Source organism: Panthera leo, chromosome E1, assembly GCF_018350215.1.
Source record: "Panthera leo isolate Ple1 chromosome E1, P.leo_Ple1_pat1.1, whole genome shotgun sequence".
Lineage (NCBI taxonomy): Eukaryota > Metazoa > Chordata > Mammalia > Carnivora > Felidae > Panthera > Panthera leo.
In genome coordinates, this window is record NC_056692.1 from 29,553,275 (window position 1) to 29,579,357 (window position 26,083).

A 26,083-nucleotide genomic window follows, 5' to 3' on the forward strand; every position below is an offset into this window, starting at 1 on the left:
GGCGCGAGCCCCGGGGCGCAGTGGAGGTGAGGGGTGGAACGCGAAGGCAGACTGGCCTGGGGGAGAGGGTGGAGCCGGGTGGGAGGGGCGGACTCCGAGGGCGTGGCTAAAGGAGAGCGGTGGGCGGAGTAACCATTAGGTGAGGTACGTAGAGAGGATGCAGGTTTGAGCCGTGCCGGTCCATAACCCACAGTATAGGAAGTTCTAGTATGAACGGTTTACGGTAAGCTTATCTATGACCTTCAACTTCTCCCACCTCCTTCAGTGGCGGAGGTGGGAGCTGGCACAGTTTTGAGTGTTGGGAGAAAACTGGAAATTTTGAGTATTATATACTGAAAGAATGGGACAATCCAAGTAAAAAATTGGTAGATGTCACCTGAGCTAGTTGTTCATTAAACCCACACTGGCTTAGGGTGAGCCAAACACTGTGCCAGGAGCCCCAGCTGCCACAGAGTGCCAGTCCTGTTGAAACAAACCCGACAAGAAGCATTACTTTAGACCTATTAAAAAAATGGCTTACTGCACCCCTGCTTCCATCTCTGCACTTGCTAGGCACCAGGCTGAGTTTATCATTCCCATTTTTCCAGATGAGGAAAACTGAGGCGCAGAGCGGTAGACAAACATGCTTGATGGCCCATAGGCAATGTTGGGACTGAGATCCCTTCATTTTAACTTGGCCATCCAAGTTAGCTTCAATCCAAATTAAACCATCAAAGAGAGAGTGTCTCTTATTTTGTTACATCTCTAAAAACCTTGCCTCTGGGGATCTTGTTAAAATGCAGGTTCTAATTCCCTTTCTTGGGGAAGTGGGGTGAGAGCCTGCATTTCTGGCACATGGTCAAATGATGCTGATGTTGATGGTTCCTGGGCTGCATTTTGAGTAGGGATCTAAAGTGTTTAACCATCTGGATTATAAAGATTGGTGGCAGACTGTGGTGAAGTGAGAAGACTGTGTGGCTTGGATCAGATGGATCCTGGCCATACACATCTGTGAATCCTATTGGAAGCAGAGCCCTTAAGTTAGTTTCGATTTGAAAACGTAACAAAGGATATACTTTAAAAAATTGAGGGGTTTAAAAAAATTCCCACTATAGAACATTTGGAAAATGTAGAAAAGTAAAAAGAGGAAGAAAATTATCCGTCTCTCACCCCGAAGACGACCTGTATTTGAACACCGAGGCATATTTTTTCATTATTTTCTATGGAAACTGTGGTTTATTTTTTTCTGCACATAATTTTGATTATATTCTCCGTCTGGCTATTTTTTTTCATTTACAAAATAACTTTTCCATGTTTTTATGAATTTGTATATAACGGTTGCATAGTATTCCATTCTATGGAGATAGTTCACAGTTGTGAGCTTACCTCTGTTTTTGGCCATTTGTCTCTAATATTTATATTATATTTATATTTGTCTCTAATAATATATAATGTTTGTATATGATTTATCATTCTCATTTTCCAGACGAAGAAAACTTGCTTGATGTCATACAACCAGTAGTCAACCGAGTTGGGGCCTTGACTTCAGTTAGTCGGATGCCAAAGCCTACCATGCTCTGAAGCCAGGCAGGTGGCTCAAGATGTGGTCTTTTGACCGCCTACATCAGCATCATGGAAGAACGTGGATTCCCAGGTCTTGACTAAGTCTCTCCAATCAGAATTACAATGGAGCTGAGATTCTGCCTGCTTAACAAGTTCCCCAGGTGATCCTTTTATTTTCTTATTCAAACTTTTTTGGGGGGGTTTAATTGTGAAATATATCACATGTTCAAAATATCTAATGAAACATATAAGCACATATACGCAGTTAAACATACGTGCAGTTAAAAACAATAATAGAATAAATACCTGTGTAACCCACCACACAGGTTGACGTATTGAACATTCGGAGCCTCTCCTGTGCCCACCTGATTGCTAGCCTCATCAGGAAACAACTACTCTCCTAATCTGTATATCCTTCATTCCCTTGCTTTTCTTTATAATTCTACCATCCCTAAAGTAGGCCCCCCCCCCCCCCCCCCAATATAGTTCTGTTTTGAAAAACAAGCCCAAACCTGGTCCTGAGGAGATGAGCTGAGTAGAGTCTGGGGCAGAGTCTGAATCCAGCTTCCCCGAGGAGATCCCCACCACCCCCGGGGACATCAGAGAGCATGGTCTTGGGAAGATTGCTAATCACAGTGAGGACAACTGAACAGGGCTGTAGTTTGAACATCAGGCAAAAATCTGGCTGGGAGAGGGGCTGTTTTCCATGTTTCCTTCTTAGCTGCTTAGGACTTCCTTCAGATTCTTAGCACCTTGCTCAGGGAGAAAGGAGTATTCAGCTGATCCAGGAAAAACGCATAGGGCTGGGGGAGCAGGAACCTTGTCAGCTCATGGTCATCAAAGTATAAATAAATAAGAACCTGGCTCACCCAGACAGTCTGTCCTCAGTGTGTCTTCGGTTGTGATGTAGATCACACCTTGTGCCAAAATGGACTGCCTGCCCTCTGCATCGGAGCACAGGGGTCATCTTGGGATTTCCCTTCACCACTCTTCTGTTTGTACCTTCTGTTCTCTGGGTCCTGGCACTTGGCCTTTCTTGGTGAATTCTCTTGTCTTTCTGGAGCTCACCCATCAGTACCTTTAGGAACAAAGGTACATGGGAGGTATTGTTTTGAGTCCTTGGATGTCTACAGATACCCTTATTCCACCTTCCATACCTGATTATTTTTCTGGGTATAGAATTCAGAGTTGGAAATGATTTCCCTTCGCAACATTGAAGACATGGGTCCATTTCTGCTTGCTTTTAATGTTGCTGTAGAGATGTCTGACGCTATGCTTATTCCTGATCCCTTGAATGGGACTTGTTTGTGCTTCCTGGAAACTTGGGAGAATCTTCTCTTTTTCTCTAGTGTTCTGAAATTTCACAGACAAGTGCCCGGTGTGAGTCTGTTTTCATCTATTTTGCCAGGTTTGCTGGGTGCTTTCAGTCTAGCAGCTCATGTCCTTTGGTTCCAGAATTACTTTGTTCATTTCCTCCTCTCTATTTTCTGTGATCTCCTTTTTTTAAAAAAAAGTTCATTTATTTATTTTGAGAGAGAGAGAGAGAAAGAGAGCGCATGCACAGGAGAGGGACAGAGAGAGGGAGAGGGACAGAATCCCAAGCAGAATCCAGCATCACAGATCCCGATGTGGGGCTCGAACTCAGAACCATGAGATCATGCCCTGAGCTGAAATCAAGAGTTGCATGCCCAACCAACTGAGACACCCAAGTGCCCCTATGATCTCTTTTTAAAAACTTCTCTTATTTAGATGTTGAAACTACTAGAATGTCCTCTTTCTCTCTATTTTTTAAAATAGACTTTATTTTTTAGAGCAGATTTAGGTTCACAGCAAAATGGAGTAGAAAGTACAGAGATTTCAGGTATTCCCATGTCCCCACACAGGCAGAGCTTCCCCCCACTGTCAGCATCTCCCACCAGAGTGGTGCATTTGTTACCAACGATGAACCTCCATTAACACACCATCATCCCCTCAAAGTCCCTAGTTTGCATTAGGCCTCACTCTTGGTGGGGCAAATTCTGTGGGTTTGGACAAATGTATAATGACATGTACCCACAATTATAGCATCATACAGAATAGTTTCACTGCCCTAAAAATTCTCCGTGTTCTGCCTGTTGATTCCCACCCCTCCCCCAATCCCCAGCCCCTTGTAACCACCGATCTTTTTACCATTTCCATAGCTTTGCTCTTTCTAGAATATCATATTGTTGGAATCATATCATATGTAGCCCTTTTGGATTGACTTTTCTTAATTTAGTAATAGGCATTTAAGATTCCTTTGTTTTCATGGCTTGATAGCTCATTTCTTTTTAGTGCTGAATAGTATTACATTGTCTGGAATATTACTTATCAGTTCATTTATCCATTCACATACTGGAGGACATCTGGTTGATTCCAAGATTCGGCGATTATGAATAAGGGACTATAGACCTCTGTGTGCAGGTTTTTGTGTGGACATAAGTTTTCAACTCATCTGGATAAATGTCCTCTCTTTAAAAATATTTTTTCTCCCTTGCTTTGTTGTTGTTATTTTTTTAAACCTCCCTCCTCCTCTCTCAGTATCTCTCTCTCTCTCTCTCTCTGTCTCTCTCTGTCTCTCTCTCTCTCTCTGTTTGGCTCTATTTTTCTAAAATAGATATTTTCTAAAATAGCTATTTCTATTTTCTAAAATAGCTATTTCCATAGCTTTATCTTTGGATCTTTTTTAATTTCTAAGAACTTCTTTTTTGTTGTTGATTCGATTTTGGAATATTCCTTTTTTCCCCCCAACTTCTTGTTCTTGTTTCATGAGAGCAAAAATATCCTCTGAGAAATCAGAGGATAGTGTTGGATAGTTTTCTTCCCCTTCTCTCCGTGCATAGTCTCTGATGGCCCCAAGTTGCTTTTCCCTTTGGTTTCCTTTGTCTTCATCTTCTATGTGAGAGGCTTTCACAGATGTTGGATGATTCTTAGCCGCTTAGGGTTAGGGAATCTGGGCTAGAGTGTCTCTTAGTCTCTCTGAAGCTTATCATCCCAACTGAGATCCCACAGAGAAAAACAACACAGATTTCAGGATCTCTTCCCCAGAAGAATCAAACTTTTCTCTCCCAGTTGAAGGCCTAGCACTTTTCCTGAATGAAGTGTAATATGACAGCAGCCTTAGAAGTGGTTTCACAAATTATTTGGTCCATGTTCCACTCCCCTAGTGTGTTTATTTGTACCACCGTACGTTCCCACACTTTGCCAGTACCCCTGTCATTCCTGTTTAGGTTGGAGAGAAGCCTGGCCCTGGCCATCAGGAATCTGATGCTGACCTTGGCTGTCCTTACCTATTGGGCAGATGTACGCTGGGCCAATGTCCTGGACCCAGCACAGAAATTACAGCCTACTTGTGGAAGCCTGCAGCAGGCCAGAAAGGCTCCTGTCCAAGGCCAAACCATCTTGCCATTGTATTATTGCTCCAAACAGGAAGGTATGTGTTTGTGTAGAAGTCCTGAGGATATGAGAAGGGAAGCCAAGGGCACAGGGTGTGGAGATGGAGGGGGAATCAACTCCTATTGAAAAGGGGCCGTGTTTTCTTTTCTAATAAAGATGGATTTTTATTTCAACAATATATAGAATTATATATCTTAATATGTGCTTGATTAATCTCTATGTTATTTGGCCATTCAAAACATTTTTTATGGACTTCTGTCGTGTGTCTGAGAATGGGGTGGGTGTGTGTATGCAAATATAAGCAAAGATGATTCACAAATCATCTTTCACGGATGAGAAGAAGGAATGGTAAGAATAGTGACAACACCAACAGTGGTTTCCAAGTATTAGATCCTTGCAATATCTGTCAAGTACCTTACATACACTTTCTCTTTTAAGTCTCAAAACAGGGGCACCTGGGTGGCTCAGTCGGTTGAGCATCTGACTTCGGCTCAGGTCATGATCTCACAGCTCTTGAATTCGAGCCCCGCGTCAGGCTCTGTGCTCACAGCTCAGAGCCTGGAGCCTGCTTCAGATTCTGTGTCTCTCTTTCTGTCTGCCCCACTCCCACTTGTGCTCTGTCTCTCAAAAATGAATAAATGTTAAAAAATTTTTTTAAGTCTCAAAACACCTTAAGAGGAAAGTTATATTGTAATTATTATAAATGAAAAAGCAGTCATTTGGACAGTTAAGAAATCTGCCCAGTTACAGCTTCAGTGTGACCTAGGTACTAAGTTTCAGAGCTAGGATTCAAGCTCAGGTTTATTGATGGCTCTGTGCTCCACAATCTTGACCATTATACCACATGGCCTACCCAGTAGATATTCATTCACTTTTGAGTGAAGCTTCCGGCAGGACCCTGTGATTAGCTTAGACCCAATAGCACCCAGTTATGGACATACTACCCATCTCATAAGAACCCCTTGTATTGGTTAGCTGTTGTCAGAGTGATGCTGTGTAACAAACCACTCCTAGACTCAGTGGCTTAAAATAACAATCATGTAATCTTAAGGATCTGCAGGTTATGGGCAACTGTACTTCATGCTGTGGTGGCTGGAAACTAGGTGGGGCTAGGTTGAGTGAATCTACTGCAAGCTGTGGATCTTTGTAGGCTGAGCTCCTTGCTCGGGTACATCTGAGTTAATTTTGAGACCAAGGTGCGGGGGCGGCTATCTGGAGGAAGCTCTTTTTGTAGCAATGGCAGCAATGCAAGAGGGCACAACTACCTGCACAAACACACTGCATATACCTTTGTCTGTGTTGTGGCTGATACCATCCCATTGTCTGAAGCAAGTCTCTTGGTTGAGCCCGAGGTCAAAGGGCGGGACTTCAAGGTCATATGGCAAAGAGCATGCATATGTGGTGGTGGTGAAGAATTGGTGCTAATGATTTAACCCACCACACCTGCCCAAACCTGACATCTGCCTGCACAGTGTGCCTGTATATTAACATGTATATTGTTCATGTACAGCTTACAGAGTTACTACTATAAAAGTTATAGAAGAATTATACACCATAAAAATATAGAATTTATAGTCTAGTGGGGAAGGTAGACAAAAAAAAAAAGAAAACAACTACAAAAAGGAATATTAGAAAATATTTAATTGACTCTGGGCCTAAAGAATGTGGACACATTATAATTCTCTTGGGACAGATTCAGCATCTTTCTATTTTATTTATTTATTTATTTATTTATTTATTTATTTATTTATTTATTTATTTATTTATTTATAAAGATGTGCCCTTGTCCCTGAAGTTTCTTTAGCTGACAGAATTTGAAATCACTGTCTTATCCTTTTTAGAGAATATCTGGTGGGATGATGTTGGAGCTTGATGGTGTCAGGTTTTTCAGATCTTTAAACATCAGTGTAATTTGAGAATTCCTTTTATTTTTTGTTTTTTAAAGATTTTATTATTAAGTAATCTCTACACCCAAAGTGGGGCTCGATCCCACAACTCTGAGATCAAAAGAATTGCACGCCCTACTGATTGAACCATCCAGGTGCTCCGAGAATTCCTTTTAAGAAGAGGGAAGCCAACACAAATATCAGCTGTGTTCGGATGCCTTGAATATGGGTGGTAGCATTCTTCCTGTTGGTAGTTGGTAATGCAGAATTTCTAGGCCTCAGCATCTAATGAAGACCTTCAGATTGATTCAGATCCTAGGAAAATAGTCTGAGGCACTGCAGCAACATCTCTCTCCATCTCCAGTGGATTCTCTGGTATTCCTGGCAGCTTCTAGAATAGTTAACCTTGGTGGCCTTGTTTCTTTCCCCTGACCTTGGATGTCCCTGGTTCTGCTCTCTAGTCTGCCACCTTGTGGAGCTTTTGGGAATTGCACCTTCAACTGAGAGCCCTGCAGATTCACCTGATTAAATTAAAAAAAAAAAAAACGCAAAAAAACCCACGTTTATGTATTTTTGACAAAGAGACAGAGAGTGAGCAGGGGAGGGTCAGAGAGAGAGGGAGACACAGAATTCAAAGCAGGCTCCAGTCTCTGAGCCGTCAACGCAGAGCCCAACATGGGGCTCAAACCCTCAAACTGAGAGATCATGACCTGAGCCCAAGTCAAACGCTTAACTGACTGAGCCACCCAGGCACACCCAGATTCACCTGATTGATCTGGCTTCTGCTTTCCCTGGGAATAAGGATAGGTGGTAGAAAAGAATTCTCCTCACTAGAGTGACGCTCACTACAAAGTGACCTTGCTCTTTTGGTTTTCCTATAGTTCCCCTTTTGGAACAATATGGGCACTGGCCCAGCCATAACAGCTGAAGAACGCTCTCCACCTGAAACCTTGAACCAATACGCCAGGGGAAGGGTGGGGGAGAACAGGTCCCTGACTTTCTCCAGTAGCACCTTTCCAGTCCACCAGAGGATCCTTTTTTCTTTTTTTTTTTAATTACAAAAGTAATACATGCTTCCTTAGAGCTTATAGTCCAGTGGAAAGAGACAGATTTTTAAAAGTAAACAAAGCCAGTATTTACACACTATGGTGTGTGCTAGGAGATGGAGTGTAATGGTAGTGGTGGGGAGTGGGCAGGGAACCTTCCTCAGGTTGGTGAAGGCAGGCTTCCGTGAGCAAGAGAACTTACAAATCAAAGCCTGAAGGATGAGAAGGATCCAGTCGTTAAAAGTGTGAGGAAAAGTATGTGCAAACGTCCTGAGGTGGGAAGAGTTTGTTAAGTAGAAAGTAACCACGCGTGGCTGGATTGCAGTAAGCTAGAGGGGTGTGGTTAGAGTAGGGCTGGAAAGAGCAGCAGGCAGAGATACCACAGGGTCCTGTAGTGCATGGTAAGGATTCTGATTTTGTTCTCGGTCCAGTGAGAAGATAAGAAAGGTTTCTTAGGCAGGGAAGTGGTGAGGTCCATTTCCTATTTTATATTTCTATTTTAAGAAGACCATCCTTGCTGCTGCATGGAGAATGCATCAAAGTGAACAGGAGGGGAGGTTGGGAGACTAGTTGGGAGCCTGGTGCCAGAAGCTGGGGGAAGAGTAACAGTAGCCTAGACTCAGGTGGTGGCCAGAGAGAAGGAAGGATCTAGACCCATGCCATCCAATATGGTAGCCACCAGCTACATTTGGCTACTGAGCACTTGAAATGCATGAACTTTTACATAAAATATATACTGTAGTTTGAAGACTTGGTGCAAAAAACCTCAGAAAATATCTCATCATTTGCTTAGTTTTATTACGTATCGACATAATAATATTTTGGGTATTCATGATACATAAAATAGAATATAAAAAAATTTCATTTTTGGGGGGCACCTGGGTGGCTCAGTTGGTTGAGTGTCTGACTTCGGCTCAGGTTATGATCTCGCAGTTTGTGGGTTCGAGCCCCGCATCGGGCTCTGTGCTGATAGCTTGGAGCCTGGAGCCTGCTTCAGATTCTGTGTCTCTTCCTCTCTCTGCCTCTCCCCTGCTCATGCTCTGTCTCTCTCTGTCTCTCAATAATAAATAAACATTAAAAAAATTAAACAAAAAAATTTTTTTTTACTTAAAAAATGTGGCTACTAGAAAAATTTTAATCATGTATGCAGCTTGCATCTGTGGCTCACATCATATTTTTATCACACACTCCTGATATGGACAAAAGTTACTGAATTAAAAAAACACTTTCGTAGTAAATTTACATTGGACACATTAGAAATTTCTGGCTGGGTATACATTTTCTTTTTCTGGTCCACTGAAAGTATTTATTTGATAAAACAATACGGTTAGTGTTCGATTCAACCACAAGAGCAAAAGCAACGACAGATTTGACAATGCACATAAAAAACCACAAGGTACATAATGTGACAAATATCTATTTCTAAAATAATGCTCCTAAAATTCCTCAGTTACTGAAAACTGCATAAAAACGGAAGGACGTTAATAGCAACCGAGAGCATAAAACTGAAGATCAAATTCTGAGCAACTTTGCTGACAATGCATGATTTTTTCCTCTTGTTTACAATTTGTTCAAACTGTCCTTATACCAGCAGAGTGGATAGAACATTCAGGTTCAATATCAGTTGCACAACATTAGCATCAATTCGGACAACTACAGAGAGAACATTGTTTTCCTCTGAGCTGGGCAAAGTGACCACAGAAACAGCAGATCATTTCTCTGACTTGAGAATCTCATCCCCGTAAATGCCGCATATCTTCCAGACATTTTAAAGAATCTATTTAATAATTTCTTTATGTAATATTTACAGATGATTTGAATTTAAAAGAACTTCAGATTACTGAGATTTTATTGTCTTTGTAAAAGTAACCTTGAGTCTGAAATGGGCTGCTTACCCTTCTAATGGGCAGCAAATTGCAGGAGGCCCTTTTGGGCATAATGGGAAGAGCAGTAGCCTTTGAAGAGAGGAGAATTTGGCTCTACATCAGCATCCATAGTCTGTGAACTTGGATATGGTTTCACCTCTCCAAACCTCACTTCCTTATTTTTTTTTTAACATTTGTTTGTTTATTTTGAGAGAGATAGAGAGCAAGTGGGGGAAGGGCAGAGAGAGAGAGAGAGCGAGGGAGAGAGAGAATCCCAAACAGGGCTCGAACTCTCGAATGGTGAGACCATGACCTGAGCTGAAATCAAGAGTCAGTCTCTACTGACTGAGCCACCCAGGCGGCCCTCACTTCCTTATTTGTAAAATGGATATGGTGCTAGCTGCTGCTTATCCTTCATCTTTAATCACGACCACAAGGTAGGGACTGTTCCTCCTTTGTACAGGGGGGGAGACCAAAGTTCAGAAAGGGTAAGTGATTTACCGAAGGTTACGTTGCTAGAAAGAGGTGAAGCTAGGACACGAACCCTGGGTGTTCTGGCTCTGAAGTCAGCTGAAAAAAACATTTTCCCCTTTACTACGCTCCTTGCAAATTTCCCTACCTACCTCTGAAACTATTAGGAAGGTCAAACCTAATTAGTGAATGGGCTTTGGAGAGATGTCATACAATGTGCAAATGTAAGAGACGGTTAATGAAAGAGATGAAAACAGGAGCAAAAACAGACACTCACAAACCAGTGTATGATGTAGCTGCGTCTGTTTAAATGAAGTCAGTATCACATGTTGCTTTCTCCAATTCATGCTCTGAAAGTCACATCACAGAGGGGTGATTTCCTTGCTCAGGATGAAAATTTATAGGGATTCGGAGGAAAAGTTTAGTGGTCATACTAAAAACTCAGAGTCAGATGCACTTAACATCATACCGTAAGTGTAGTTAGTCAGAGCATAAACAAGTGTGTGGGGGGGTGAGGGGATGGGGGAAGTGGGGTTGGGGGGGCGGAAGTGCTTCCTTTAAGTAGGCTGGCCCATTCAGGGGCGTTCATTCTGCAAGAGGCTGAGAGCGGAACAAAGACAGGATGAAGAAGCTATTTGTGCTTGTCCTCTGCCTCACCTTACTGACTTGCTTCTCAGGTGAGCGTGAACTCTGAAAACAGCCGTTTCTATGCTGACATGACAAGCTGGGATCAGTCTATTTTATATTTGTAAAATATTTTTTTCATTTCAAAGAATATGTAATATATAATAATTCAGTGCTCTTTTTTTCCTCCCTAAGAGCAGGCTCCCAGAATTGCTATCATTAGGGATAATTATTTTTCAGTCTTTATTTTTAAATTTTTTATTATTTTTTAAAAGTTTTATTTATTTAAATAATCTGTGCACCGATGTGGGGTTGAACTAATAACTCAGAGATCAAGAGTTGCATGCTCTACTGACTGAGCCAGCCAGGTGCCCCTATTTTATTAATCTTTAAATGTATTTGAATATTAATTCTCAGAAATGCTGATAAATCTTCAACTATACTGTCTTTTAGACTTCATATGACATCATCAAAACTTGACAGACTTTTATTTGATATCATTTGGAGTTCGTGCGTGATTATCAAAACTTAATATAATTTTATCATGATACCTTCTTTGAGAGATCATGTGTGATTATCAACTTTAACACAGTCTTGTTCTCACGGAGAATCTTCCAGTAACAACTTTTAGCTGATTTAGTGTTTTGGGGATTAGAAAAAAAAAGAAAAACCATCAAAGCAAAACTAAGGGACAAGAAACACATTGACCAGAGAACTGAAGAAAATGTGTTTTAAAAAACTTACTCAGGGGCGTCTGGCTGTCTCAGTTGGTGGAACATGCGACTCTTAGTCTCGGAGTTGTGAGTTCGAAAGATTACTTAAAAAAAAAACAAAAAAGAAAAAGAAAAAAAAATCCCGTATTCATTAAATTAGCACCCACTTTTAAAGAAATGCACCGTTGCAATAGGTAACTATGTTTATGTTGTGCAGCTTTGGCTCTGAGTTAGAAACAATTTAGAATTCTCCTCGGAGCTCTCTGGAATGCCACGTCCTTTGGGACAGGTCCCCGTGAAAGCGCTTTTGTGTTTGACCGAAATCGAACTTGCAAATCCTTCGCCTTGGACTGTGAGATGGTGCACGAGCTCCTGTTGCGAGAGTCCCGAAGGCCCCTTCCCGACATTTTTCAGGGGCCTCTCCGATTCTGACGGAAAAGCAGGCCAAGCAGCTCCTGAGATCCCGACGGCAGGACAGGCCGAGCAAACCCGGGTTCCCTGACGAGCCCATGCGGGTGAGTGCCGGGCTCCCGGCTATTGGAAGGGAAAGTGTGACCGCTTGAATGCTCATTCACTATGAAACCCAGCCAGGTGCTGGCCCCACTCCAGCGTGGGCCACTAGACGGAGGTTCTGCCGGGTCTCAGGTGTCAGGTGACCTCAACCTTTTACTCTCCCCTTTTCTCCCCCGGAGGCTCGAGCCCCACACACCTACTATGCACACGATATTTCAAATGGAAACAGTGTGGCCGATGGCCAGAGTCCCAGGATCCCCTGTGGGCTGCCGGATGCCACCCCCGAGCCGGATGTCAGGGCCCTGTGTCCTGTGACTGGGGCCAACCCCCTCTCCCTCCTCTTCCCTGGGGATCCCAGCAAGCTGGACCAGCATCCTTGGCCAGCGATGCTCTGTCTGGTCAGGCAGAGTCTGTGCCCTGTGGCCTGTGGGGGCTCTGCCCTAACCTCGTGACTCTGAGTTTGGTCTTTAGTCTCTGTCCTGCCCTGTGGGTTTGTGGCGGCCACCTGCCTTGTGTTTCTGAACCAGGGCACCCTTCCCTGCCTTCATTTTGTGACTTGTGGTGGGTGATATTAGACACTGCCCTAGTGGCCCCCGGCCTGGCTTGTCTCCCCATCCTGTGGCTGAAGTACTAACATTCCTGTTTTTTTTTTAAATCAGAATTAGTTCATTTAAAAGTCTCTTATTGAGATGCAGGATTGCACATTGCTGAGGAGTGCTGGCTCTGGGGCACACCGTCTGGGCTTTTCTCCCCATTTTCTAACTGTGCAAACTGGGGAAGGTTTCTTCATGTTTCTGTACCTCTGTACTGTCAGCTATAAAATGGGGTTGACAATAAATATTACCACTTACATTCCTATAATATTATTATAAATAATGACAGAAAATAGCTACTTTATAAGGATAAAGTAATTCCTAATAAGGCACTTATAACAGTACTTAGCAAACAGTGACTACTCCTTTGAATATTAAGTATCAGGGACCAGCAAGGTGCTGAGGCTGCAGGCTGTAGTTGCCTGGATTTCTGCTCAGAAGTTGGGAGCAGACAGAGAAGCTGGCGAATTGCTATTGTACAGAGTGGCTTAGAAACAAATCAAGAACTTCAGGATGTCAAGGGTAGATGTGGCTTCCCTCCCTCCCTCCCTTCCTCCCTCACTTCCTTCCTTCCTTCCTTCTTTCCTTCCTTCCTCCCTCCCTCTTTTCCTCCCTCCCTTCCTCCCTCCTCCTTCCTCTCTCCCTTCCTCCTTCCCTCTCTTCTTTCCTTCCTTCCTTCCTCCCTCTTTTCCTTCCTCCCTTCCTCCCTCCTCCTTCCTCTCTCCCTTCCTCCTTCCCTCTCTTCTTTCCTTCCTTCCTTCCTCCCTCTTTTCCTTCCTCCCTTCCTCTCTTCCTCCCTCTCTTCATCCCTTCCTCCCTCTCTGTATGTCAGATGTGGCTTGGAATATCTAAGTGCAGGGTGGAGGGGAATTGGGAGGTGGGCAGGAGCAAGATCAAAAAGGGTTGGAGTACCTTGGACTTTATCTTGTGTTCAGTGGAGGACAATGGGAGTTTTTAAATGGGGGAATGCAGACTGGAGCTTTAGATAGACAGTTTGAGAAGCAGTTAGAAGAGAAGAGGCCCAGGATTGACATGTGGGGACATCGACGCTCAGGGGTGGGCAGAGGAAGAGGGGCTCCAAGAGGCTAAGAAGGAATATGGGGAGATATTGGGGAACCCAAGAGAGTGTGGGGAGCAGGACGTCTGGCTTGAGGCCCCTGGGGGCTCTAACTGGCCCCTTGTGCTTTTGGCACGATGTCTGGAGGGCTTCCCCCTGGGGGAAGGCTGGTTTGCAGGGCTCCAAAGGAGCTGCTCCCCTCCAAGTGGTCAGGGGACAGGCTCTAATCAACAGCGGAGTTGGCCACTGGGCGTTTTCTCTGCCAGCATCTGCCCCTGGCTCCTCTGAGCTCTGACTTCACAGGGGCTGAAGGGTCTTAGGCCCTGGGCAACAGGTGAGTTTGGACTGTTGCAGCAGGTGGGCTTGGACCATAGCAGATCAGCTTCCTGCCTCCCGTGCCCCTCCCGTGCCAGCCTTCATGCCATGCTAGACTTGTGTCCCCAAACACGGCCTGATGTGGTCCTTCCCTGGCCAGAACTTCTGAGAGCTCCTTCTCTGACCATTTCCCTTCTCCTGGCCTCTGGTCACCACTGGTCTTCACCTGTGACAACCTTCAGCTTGCTTCCAATTTTGTGATTTTACTGAATATCTGGCTTTTTAAAAAATTTGTTCTGTTTTGGTCTTTTTTTAAAATGTATGTATGTGTGTTTATTGGCTTATTTATTTATTTATTTATTTAGGGAGAGAGAGAGGGAGGGGCAGAGAGAGAGGGAGACACAGAATCTGAAGCAGGCTCCAGGCTCTGAGTTGTCAGCACAGAGCCCCATGCGGGGCTCGAACTCAGGAACCATGCGTTCATGATCTGAGCCGAAGTCGGACACTTAACTGACTGAACCACCCAGGCGCCCCTTGGTCATCTTTTATAGGCTGATGACCAAGGCTATTGACTCCTCTTAATTGCCTTGAACCTATCGGATCTAGTTTCTGTGTGATTCTCTCTGGCCTCAGAACCCACCGCTGACCCCACCAACGATTTCCCATTCATCCTGCGTACAGCCCAGCCCTGCATGCCTGTCACCAAGACACTGATCCCATTGTCCAGAATCCTCTCTGCCACTCAGCCAAATTTGGAAAAGTGCTCATGGGATCTACCGTTGAAATGGGAAATAAACATGCAATAAATGATTTGGTGGCTAGTCTGCATCGGTAGTTCTCATCCAGGGATGATTTTGCTCCCCCAGCCCCAGGGGCATCTGGCAGTGTCTGGAGGCATTTTGGGGGCAGGAGGAGGGACAGTTTGCTCTTGGCATCTAATGGGTTAAGGCCGGGAATGCTGCTAAACATCGTATAATGCACAGGGCAGCTCCCATAGCAGAGAATAATCTTGCCTAAAATGCCAACAGCACTGAGGGTAAGGGACCCTGGCTACACCATGCTGAACAGTCTCCTTTTTTCCCCCAACCTTTCTCATTCTGTGTCACTTTGTGTGTCTCTTGCACTGTCATTCACTGTTGTATTGTACTATATTATATTGCATTACCCTCACGCAGAACCAGCTGAATCAACAAGCAGTTTCTGCTATCACATCTTTCTAGGAATGTGATTCTGAACCATGGCTGCATATGCTGGAACCAACTGCGGAAGTTAAAAATCTGGTGCCCGCTCCCAGAGGGGTGGCGTGGGGTGTGGGGTCTGGCCCGGGCCTTGGGTGGGTGTCAGAGCCCCCCAGGTGGTATCAGCGTGCAGCCGAAGCTGAGCCCCGCCGTGCCAGGCCTTGCGGGCCACACGTGATGCTACGTGTAATACCAGCTCCTGGGGTCCGGTCGGGAACACAAAAGCTAACAGCGCGAGGCATGTAGGAACCAACCGAAGGTTGAACTGAGTGGTATGGAGAGAGTCAATGCGCTAGTTTAGATTCAGTTCAGACAGAGGGAGGGAGAGGGTCACGTGGAACATGCAGAGAGCGCTCCTCGCCGGCCGAGACGTGCACTTAATTGTATTTCACATTGACTGGGCCTCACCAAGTGCCAGGCACTATGGACGTAAAATAAACTAGACGTTCTTCCTTTGTTCCATTGGGTGGAGACAGGTAGAGCCAGAGCCTTCCAGCTGGATTCAAGTTCTCTAATGAGGTTGAGAAAAGAGGGTCTCTCGCCCTAACTGGAAGGAGGGAGGGGGCTAGGAAGGCTTCCCAGAGGAGGTGTCCACCGGGCTGAGGCTTGAAGATGAAGAGTTTTCAGGCAGCGGAAGGGGTGGAGGTGAGGTGGGGAGAATATTCCACCCAGTACGATTTCAGTCCGTATTCTGCCACTGACTAGTCATGGACTTTGGGCTTTGGATTTAGGAGAAATCCGTGTCCTTTTTCTGGACCTCAGTTTTCTCTAAAAGTGCAGAGAATTTGCAGAGTAGCTGGCTAAAAGGTTTACTCCGGGGCTCATCTTTTAGGGTTCTGGATAGAGCTTCGGGGACGATGCGGGTTTCCTGCTGCCAGTCTACAGCTCAGAGGAAAAGCGTGGGCAGCAGGACGCGGCCCCAGGCGAGAGCCGGAGGGTTTACGTAGAGGCCCCCAGAGGCTTTCTCGGAAACGCCAGGGCCTCCTCCCTTCAAGCTGGCCCTGCTGCTGCACCTGAAATCCTGGACTTCTGTCTGGCCTCTCCCCCACCTTGGGTGTCGTGGCTGCCTTCTCCCTTTCGTGGGTTTGTCGAGAGCGTAGTGGGTGACCGGCCAGTCACCGGCTGTGGAAGAGGAGCCATTTGCTCATTTTAGGCGAGCGGCTGGCGTCACAGTGACCCTGGTCCTGCATCGCCGTTGAATGTGAGCACTGGACTCGGTGACCCCGTATGACTGTGTGTGTGAGGTTGTGTAGGTATCACATTGTCAGCAGGCCACGAGGAGGCCACGAGGCGGGACCTCTGCCGCAGGGGAGGTGGGGGCTGCTGGGCGGAACTGCCCCACAGGCTCACGTCCGCGTGGGAACCAAGGGGTTAAGTCGCCCTGATCTGTGGGGAACCACACTTTCCTGCTCCTTATCTTTTGCCAAGACCACCTGCTGCCTGCCTTGTTTCTCTGTGCAAACCATCTGCTCAGACGTCCCTTTGCTGGGGAGAACGGCAGGCGGGAGCATTGTCCTGTGTTTTCAGGATTGGAAATGTCATGTGTGTTGTGTATGTGAGACTGTGTGTGTATGTGTAAGGGTGTGTATTGTGTATGTGAGGATATATTGTGTATGCGAGGGTGTGTGTGTGAGGAGGTGTTGTGTATATAAGGATGTGTATACATGTGAGAGTGTGTGTGTCTGTGTGTGTATGCATGAGGGCGTGTGAGTATGGAAAGTATGTGTGTATGTGAGTGTGTGTATGTGTGTGTGAGGGTGTGTGTGTGAGAGTGTATGTACATGAGGATGTGTATGTACATGTGAGGGTGTGTGTATGTATGGGTGTGTGTACGACTGTGTGTGTGAGGTTGTGTATATCTATGTGAGCGTGTGTGTATGTGTGTATGGGTGTGTGTATATGTGAGGGTGTGTGCATGTATGTTTTGAAAAAGACCTTGCAGAATAATTTTTCAGAAGGTCTGGATTCCAATTCCCTCTCTTCCACTTTTGACCTTGACTTGAGTACCTGAAACATATGAAAGAACGGCGATGGCAAGAGAAGGTCCTCTGGGGCCAGGTTGGAAGGCCACGGCTGACAGCAGCAGAGTTGACTTCCGTTCTGTAGTCAGGAGGAGCCAGCTGGGATTTTAAGCAGGGGAGCGAGGAGATCGGAGCCAGGTGACAGGAGCCATGCAGAGGTCCGGGAAACAGCCTCTTCAACGCTGCCCTTCAGATGCCACTCTACATGGGTAATGGGAAATAACATTTTTGGACAGGTTGTCACTCCTCCTTGCCATGGTACTCAGGAGACAGACAGGTGGACGGGGACGAATGAGCAGAGGGAGTGATTTCTGGGGAATGGGTGTGCCCTTGGGACCTGAGCCTTGACTCATGTGCTCACCTCTAACTCAAAATCACCAAGAGATGACTGGTTGGGTTATTTTATCTCGCTTCTCCCCTCTGAGGGACTGTGCAAAAGAAAACCGGTTCAGAGAGAGGAGAGGCCAGTGATGGGAGTGAACCATTGGAGTTTTCGGGAGGTATTTGGAATTCAAAATGCAAATGAGTATGAAGATTTGCAGCAGTTCATGAGTATTTACTAAGCGATGTTTATAATCTTGATGTGTGGCTCAAGTATTGGCAGATGTTGGCTTTCTCAAAAATAGAGGCTTTTTGGAGACAGGTTCAGACAAGCTGTGCCCCCGCGTCCAGGGGGAGGGACTGTTCTGACCCTATGAATCCTGCCGGTGCACTGCAAGGACTGTTCTCTGACTGTGTGGCGGGGAGAACACGGTGCTATTGGAAAGGTCACTTGTGTGGCCTCGGGTTGCGGGGAGGACTGGTGTCCACCCCAGAGACGTGTAAGCATCCTGTTGGATACTGGCTAGAAGCAGGTAAAACGCCAGTGGGGATGGAGACAGAGGAGCATGGCTCTGGGGAAGAAAACAGGAGGGATGTTGGATGTATGGAGGCTGCGGGGCAGGCAGGGTGGGGGATGTGAAGAGGGGTCCGAGAGAGGGAGAAGCAGGTGGGAAGGTGGGGCCTCTGGAGGGCACACCACTGAGAAATTCCTTGTGGTAGCAAATAGCAGATACTTTTATTTTACAGCAGCGCCTGGCGTAAAACAATTTGCCATTGTTTTCTGCTCTCTGCGCCGTCGTTGCCCAGACCTTAGGAGCAAGTCTGCTAACCTAGTGACGTTGTGTTAGTGGTTCTTCGTGGGGAATGGCAGGCGGGTGGGTGATGTGTTGTGTGGTTGACAAAGGAGGGTGGTAATCGCTCGAATCTAGAAGCTGCCGTGGTGGCGAAACAGGCCATGAGACTGACTCGGGAGAAACACGGCCCCCGAATCTTCAGGGATTTGGGGGAGTGGATTCTAGACCTCACGGGAATAAGATGGGCACTTCCAGAAGCTTGGGGACAGCCCGTCTGGATTGGGTTTCCGCCGAATCACTTTGGAGTCTGCCTTAGGACTAACTACTTCTGTTGGTCAAGACATCCTGTCAGAAAAGCCCTGGTATAATGAAGCCTCAGGACCTTGATGGAGGAAAAACAATCTGCCTGGGCAGAACCTGATGCTGGGAAAGAAGGTCCGGGTTTATGTCTAAAGGGAAGATAGTGGCAACAATATTCTGAGCTCTCCTTGACTATTTCTCAGTCACGCTTGTGCTTATGTTAATTTTCAGGGTTTGGGTCTGTGCCCTTGCTACTCAGAAGGTGGTCCCCAGCCCTGGCCGCCGCCGGCCTCAGGCGCCCCCTCGCACCTCCAGTCTGCATCTCCTTCCGCCAGCCCTGGGGGTCCCCTGCCTGCTTTGGCTTGAGAGGACTGACTTCCGGTCCTGGAGGGCTAACTGCAAGGGAGGCTCTTGGCCTCTGTTCCCGGTGTCCTGGGGACCAGGAGCCCGCCCATGTTTGTTTCACGTGAAACAGCTGATCTCTCTCCCTTCCTTCCGGGCACCCTGCTCATTGGGGTTCCAGTCTTCCAGGACCCTTGCCCTCAGCCTCTCGTCCCCCTTTTTGGTTTCTGTGACTCAATGTGATTTGGTGAATCCTTAGTCCTTTAAATGCCAGAGTGTCCCAGGGCCTGCCTTCCTGCCTCGTCCAGTCCTGTGAGTTTAAACTTCTTTTTTTTTAATGGCCTTTATTTTTTCCTGGTTTGTTTGTTTACTTTTAATATAATTTATTGTCAAATAAACTTTTTAAAAAATGTTTATTTTTGAGAGAGAATGACAGAGCGTGAGCGGGGGAGGGGCAGAGAGAGAGGGAGACACAGAATCCGAAGCAGGCTCCGGGCTCTGAGCTGCCCGATATGGGGCTTGAGCTCACGAACTGCGAGATCATGACCTGAGCCGAAGTCGGACGCTTAACTGACTGAGCCAGCAGGTGTCCCAGTCCAGTGAGTTTAAATATCATATCTATGGTGATGGCTGCACCCGGCGGAGCTCCAGACTCATTTCCGTGACTGTCCACGTGACTGGCAGCATTTCACAGGCAGCTCAGACCCAGCAGCCTTAGGTGGGATTCCTGACTGTACCATCACACGGGTAAATGGTGCCACCTCCTCATTGTGTGGGCCCCACATCCAGACTCTGGCCACTCCTTCCCCTCCATGGCTGCCAGTGGAGCCCCGAGAGGAGACTGGGCAATCCTCTCTAACCCGCCTCCCTGCTTCCTCTCTGCACCCCTCTGCGTCTGTTCTCAACAGGGCAGCAAGAGTCCGATGTTAAAACCGGGGTGCCTGTGGGGCTCAGTCAGTTAAGCAGGTCATGATCTCATGGTTCGTGAGTTTGAGTCCCGCCTCAGGTGAGCCCCACTTCTCTCTCTCCCTCTCTCTCTGCCCCTTGCTCACTTGTGCTCTCTCTCTCAAAAAAAAAAAAACAAACCAAAAAAACAAAAAAAACAAACCAGTTCTGGTCCCTCCCCTGCTCAAAACTTTCCAATGACTCCCTGCCTTGTGCTCAATAAAATCCACAGTCCTACAGTGGCCTCCAAGACCCTAGTCTGTCAGCCCCCTCCCCTGTCCCCACCTCCATTCCCCTCTGCACGCTGGCCTCCTCACTGTGCCCTAAATATATCAGGCTCACCTGTCCCCTCACTGCTGAAGTAACACTGTGTGGGAAGCAGGGCTTGGTTGATTCTGCAACTTGCTTTTTTTTTTTTTTTTCACTCAACGATACATTTACCTGAAGCACAGTATAAATGTATTATGCTGTGGTGTCTCCCTCTACTCCCCAATTCATGTGTCGATGTCCTAACCCCCAGTGTGATGGGATTCGGCTCCAGAGAGCTCCCTAGCCCTCTCTGCCAAGTGAAGATACAGGGAGAAATGTGTGACCCCAAAGGCCCCCCACCCCCGGCCCTGCTCGTGCCCTAACCTTGGACTTTGAGCCTCCAAACTGTGAGAGGCAAATTTCTGTGCTTTATAAGCTACCCGGTCTGTAGTGTTTCGTTAGAGCAGCCTGAATGGACTGCTGAAATATGGACATATTTCAGCTTACTTGTTTAGCCATTCCCAGGACAATGGACATTATTAGTTATTTCCAGTATGTGATGAAAATCCTTAAATGCGTGTGTTTTGCTGAATTCAGTGATAAGAAATGGAATTGCTGAGTCAGAAGGTTTATGCACTTTTAACTGAATTAAATACGGCCAAATTGCCTAATCAACTGTACCAATTCCCACTAGCGGTATGCGTAAGGATCCTTGGGTCCCTACACTTTCAAAATGGAAAGAAATTTTTAATGTTTATTTGTTTATTTTTGAGAAAGAGAGAGAGACAGAGAGAGTGAGTGGGGAGGGGCAGAGAGAGAGGGAGACACAGAATCCGAAGCAGGCTCCAGGCTGCATGCTATCAGCACAGAACTCCATGTGGGGCTTGAACTCACAAACTGTGAGACCATGACTTGAGCTGAAGTCGGACACCTAACCGACTGAGCCACCCAGGTGCCCCTGGAAAGAAAGAAAGTTTTAAAAGAAACCTCACTTATCTACTCTTCTATCTGTACTTATGTGTGGAGACATGTTCCCAAATAATGGCAGTATTTTCTCAGTGATAAGATTTGGGACAAATTTTTACTTTCACCTTTTATACCTTTTGGTATTCCTCAGTGTCTCCATTTCCTATGGCTGCCATAACAAAGTACCACAAATGGGGTGGCTTCTCACAGCAGACATTGATCCTCTCACTGATCTAGAGACTGGAAGTTCGAAGTAAAATGTTGGGATGGTTGGTTCCTTCTAGGGGGCTCTGAGGGAGAATCCGTTCTGTGCTTCTGTCCCTGCTTCTGATGGTTGCTTCAGTCTTTGGTGTTTTTTGACCTGTCTCTGCGTCCATGATCACATGGCCTTGTGTCCTGTGTGTCCCTGTGTTCAAATTGCACTAATCTCATAAGTACACCAGTCATTGGACTTAGGACCCACCTTAATCCAGTATGATCTCATCTTTGCATGGTTACATCTGCAAAGACCCTATTTCCAAAGAAGGTCACATGTGCAGGTTCCAGATGAACACAAAATTTGGGGGGGGGGGGACACCACTCAGTCCAGTACACTCAGTTTTCTATTTTCTTAAATGTTTATTTATTTTATTAAAAATTTCTTTAATGTGTATTTATTTTTGAGAGATGAAGAGAGACAGAGCATGAGTGGGGGAGGGGCAGAGAGAGGGAGACACAGAATCCCAAGCAAGCTCCAGGCTCTGAGCTGTCCACACAGAGCCTGATGTGGGGCTTGAACCCACAAACCGCGAGATCATGACTTGAGCTGAAGTGGGATGCTTAACTGACTGAGGCACCCAAGTGCCCCTGTTTATATATTTATTTTGAGAGAAGGAGAGAGAGAGAGGGACAGAGACAGAGAGAGCATGAGCAGGGGAGGGGCAGAGAGAGAGAGAGAGAGAGAGAGAGAGAGAATCCCAAGCAGGCTCCCTGACGGGCTCTTAGTCCCACAACTGTGAGACCATGACCTGAGCTGAAACCAAGAGTTGGACACTCAACCAACTGAGCCATCCAGGAGCCTCACAGTTTTCTATTTTCAATAAACATATGTATAAGTCTTACAAAAACAACACAGGAGAGGGGCGGTGGTGCTCCAGGGAACTTTATAGTTGATGTTTGAATTTTAAACAACAATGTGTTCGTGTAATACTTGTGTAATTACAGATAAAAATTTAAGACATTCATATTTATTATAGAAACATTGGAAACCAAGAAAGAGTCCAAAGAAGAAAATCAGGTTTCCTCTCCCCAAAGACAGCATTGCCATTTTTTGATGTTTTGCTTTCTAGTCTCCATGTGTATATTTTAAAATAAGTGTGCTCATATTTGATCTATAGTTTTGTATCCTGGTTTTTCTTTTAATATGATAACATATGCATTTCCCATATTGTTATAAACTCTTTATAACAATAATGATACCGAATTACTCTCTGTTAGATAGTTGTATCATTTCCACTGTTTTTGTTACTAACAACACTCTGAACATTTTTGTTATTAAAGTGCTTTTATTTTTTGTTTTATTTTGTTATTTATTTATTTATTCTTAATAACTTATTTATGTTTTAATTAGCTAGCATAATAGTGCAAGTTAGTGTATAGTGCAACAATGATTTCAGGAGTAGATTCCTTAGTGCTCCTTACCCATTTAGCCCATCCCCCCTCCCAGAACCCCTCCAGTAACCCTGTTTGTTCTCCATATTTAACAGTCTCTGATGTTTTGGCCCCCTCCCTGTTTTTATATTATTTTTGCTTCCCTTCCCTTACGTTCATGTTTTGTATCTTCAAGTCCTCCTATGAGTGAAGTTATATGATATTTGTCTTTCTCTAATTTCGCTTAGCATAATACCCTCTAGTTCCATCCACGTAGTTGCAAATGGCAAGATTTCATTCTTTTTGATTGCCGGGTAATACTCCATTGTGTATATATACCACATCTTCTTTATCCATTCATCCGTCGATGGACATTTGGGCTCTTTCCATACTTTGGCTATTGTCAATAGTGCTGCTATAAACATGGGGGTGCATGTGTCCCTTCGAAACAGCACATCTGTATCCCTTGGATAGATGCCTAGTGGTGCAATTGCTGGGTCATAGGGTAGTTCTATTTGTAGTTTTTTTGAGGAACCTCCATACTGTTTTCCAGAGTGGCTGCACCAGCTTGCATTCCCACCAACAATGCAAAAGAGATCCTCTTTCTCCGCATCCTCACCAACATCTGTTGTTGCCTGAGTTGTTCATGTTAGCCATTCTGACAGGTGTGAGGTGGTATCTCATTGTGGTTTTGATTTGTATTCCCCTGATGATGAGTGATGTGGAGCATTTTTTCATGTGTCAGTTGGCCATCTGGATGTCTTCCTTGGAGAAGTGTCTATTCATGTCTGTTGCCTACTCACTGGATTATTTGTTTTTTGGGTATTGAGTTTGATAAATTCTTTATAGACTTTGGATACTTCAAAGTGCTTTTAATATTTTGGACTATTTGCTAAGGAGAGATTCTCAGAGAGTAAATTACCAAATCCAAGGATATGAATTTTTTTTAATGTTTGTTTATTTTTGAGAGAGAGAGAGACAAAGCACGAGCAGGGGAGGGGTGGCAGATAGGGAGACACAGAATCTGAAGCAGGCTCCAGGCTCGTGCTGTCAGCACAGAGCCTGACACGGGGCTCGAACTCATGGACTGCGAGATCATGACCTGAGCCAAAGTCGGATGCTCAACTAACTGAGCCACCCAGGTACCCCAGGATATGAATATTTTTAAAGCTTTTAGTGTATATTATCGAATTGCTTTCCAAAAGGCCTTTCTTTCTCTTTCTTTCTTTCTTTCTTTCTTTCTTTCTCTCTTTTTCTTTCTTTCTCTTTCTTTCTTTCTTTCTTTCTTTCTTTCTTTCTTTCTTTCTTTCTCATTTGTAAGAGACTCACCTTAAATGATACCTTTTTGGGGACGCCTCCCTGATGTCCCTACCCTCCTACCATGAATGAGAGCATCCCTTTGCATAAAACTCACAGCACAAGTTAGCTACTTTTGACTTTTATTTTTTTAATCTGTATCTCCTACTAGACTGTTCTATACTGCTTGAGCAGATGGACTCTTTGTTGCACATCTGGGTCCCCAGCACCAAGGACAGTATTTGACATTTGCTAGATGCTTATTATACTTATTCCCATTCCTGTTTCTTTCTTTCTTTCCTTCTTTCTTTCTTTTCCTTCCTTCCTTCCTTCCTTCCTTCCTTCCTTCCTTCCTTCCTTCCTCCCTTCCTTCCTTCCTCCCTCCCTCCCTCCCTCCTTTTCTCTTCCTTCCTTCCTTCCTTCCTTCCTTCCTTCCTTTCCTACCCCCATCCCTCCCTTCTCTCCCTCCCTCCTTCCCTTCCTTCCTTCCTTCTTTCTCTTCAGGGAGAAATTTTGTAGGTAGGCCATAACTCTACCCTATAACCGGGAGGTTATTTCAAAGAAATCTTTTCTATGGCCTCACTTAAATTCATTAAATTTCTCCTAATCATCCCAAAATTTAGGGAAGAAATTATCTGCCAACTGCTGGGGTAAGTCATGGAAATTCTTTAGAAAGATGACATCTGAGCTAAAATGATGTCTTTTGTGAGTGCATTGGTAAGTGCTCATGTGCCCTGGGAATATGCTTTCCATTTTGGCCTGTGTTGCTTTAAGGAATGTTCTTGTTGGTCAAGTATAAATCATATTAGCTTTATTGTAAGTAAGTCTTTTAAAAATATGCTTTCGTGTTTAGCCCCTTGATAAATATATGTAGTAAGTACTACTCTTTTGTCCCCCATGATCTCAAAGGCCAGGTTGCAGTGACTGTGATGTAAATTGCACACGTCACCAATCTGCCTTGTGTTAGGCCTAAACCTTCTGGTGTCCCCAGGTAGTTAAGTTCTGGGCTACCTTTCTGCCTATGTGCTTACCTTGCTCCTACTCGTGAGCAAGATAATTCATCCAATGTTGATGGGCTCTTAATTTCATGCAAATGTCAGAGGAAGGATTTTTCCTTCTTGGAACAAGTTCCTGCCTTGATAGATTAACTGTCCACTTTATGTTTCTCAGCTTAGATCAGGGCCCAGTGGGTATTTAATTTCATTATCACACCTCCAGTGCCATAATAAAGGATCACTTCCAATTTCCGCTCTAATTACTGAGAAATTATTTGCTTAAATCATAACAGTTGGCATTGGACGTGGAATGCAGATATTAGTTTCTCTGTTGCTTTTAATTTTTTTTCCCCTTAAAAGAAAGGAATCTAAAAAAATTAAAACTTATTTTCCATCTATCCCTTCTTTCTCGATCCAGGAACATTTGAGTTTATCATTAATGCCGGGTCATTACCAACTCTGCCAATGCAATTGTTGAATTTGTGGTTTTCAGCAGATTTGCAGCTTGGCTTTTCATCTTTGACTAATGATTGCTTTTCGGCCTTTGTGGCATATCCATTTTCCTAACATTTTAAATAAATAGGGAAATGTCATGGAAACCAGCGCTCATTTCTTTCTCTCTCTATGTGTGTGTCTGTTTTGGTTGTTTTTCTTCAACGATGATTTCAGCTGCTATTTAGGAGTGTGAAATATAGATTACCCTCTGATGCTTTTTATGTACGTTTGGCCCGGGCCTTTATAATGAGTGGATCAACACAGATGTCTAGGAAACTTCCAAGGAGGATTTCGAAAGGTTACGGAAAAAGAGCAGTCATTTCATTTATTTGTTTGTACGTTTCTCCAGTGGTTTTTTATTGAGGTCCTACTATGTGCCAAGCGCCGAGCCATGTACTAGGTAGCCCTTGGTCCCTGCCATCAAAAAGCCAGTTGGAGGTTTGGCTGATTAGG

At 45.1% G+C, this 26,083-nt stretch overlaps 1 protein-coding gene across 8 annotated transcripts in view; it reads left to right on the plus strand.

Moving 5' to 3' along the window:
* The first annotated feature begins 71 nt into the window (after positions 1-71).
* CE1H17orf67 (chromosome E1 C17orf67 homolog) overlaps positions 72-26,083 on the plus strand; it is a 34,864-nt gene continuing 8,852 nt past the window's right edge. For 3 of the 8 annotated variants that reach the window (XM_042916748.1, XM_042916749.1, XM_042916751.1), the window contains exons 1-4: positions 135-223; positions 1,466-1,703; positions 4,791-4,993; positions 11,976-12,076. In XM_042916748.1, coding sequence (XP_042772682.1) covers positions 1,666-1,703; positions 4,791-4,993; positions 11,976-12,076 — 342 coding nt within the window. In that variant the 5' untranslated portion in view covers positions 135-223; positions 1,466-1,665. Of the gene's footprint in view, positions 224-1,465; positions 1,704-4,790; positions 4,994-10,836; positions 10,902-11,975; positions 12,077-16,109; positions 16,426-26,083 lie in introns of those variants that run through there. The other 5 variants (XR_006196649.1, XM_042916753.1, XM_042916750.1 and 2 more) reach the window with 5 other exon arrangements.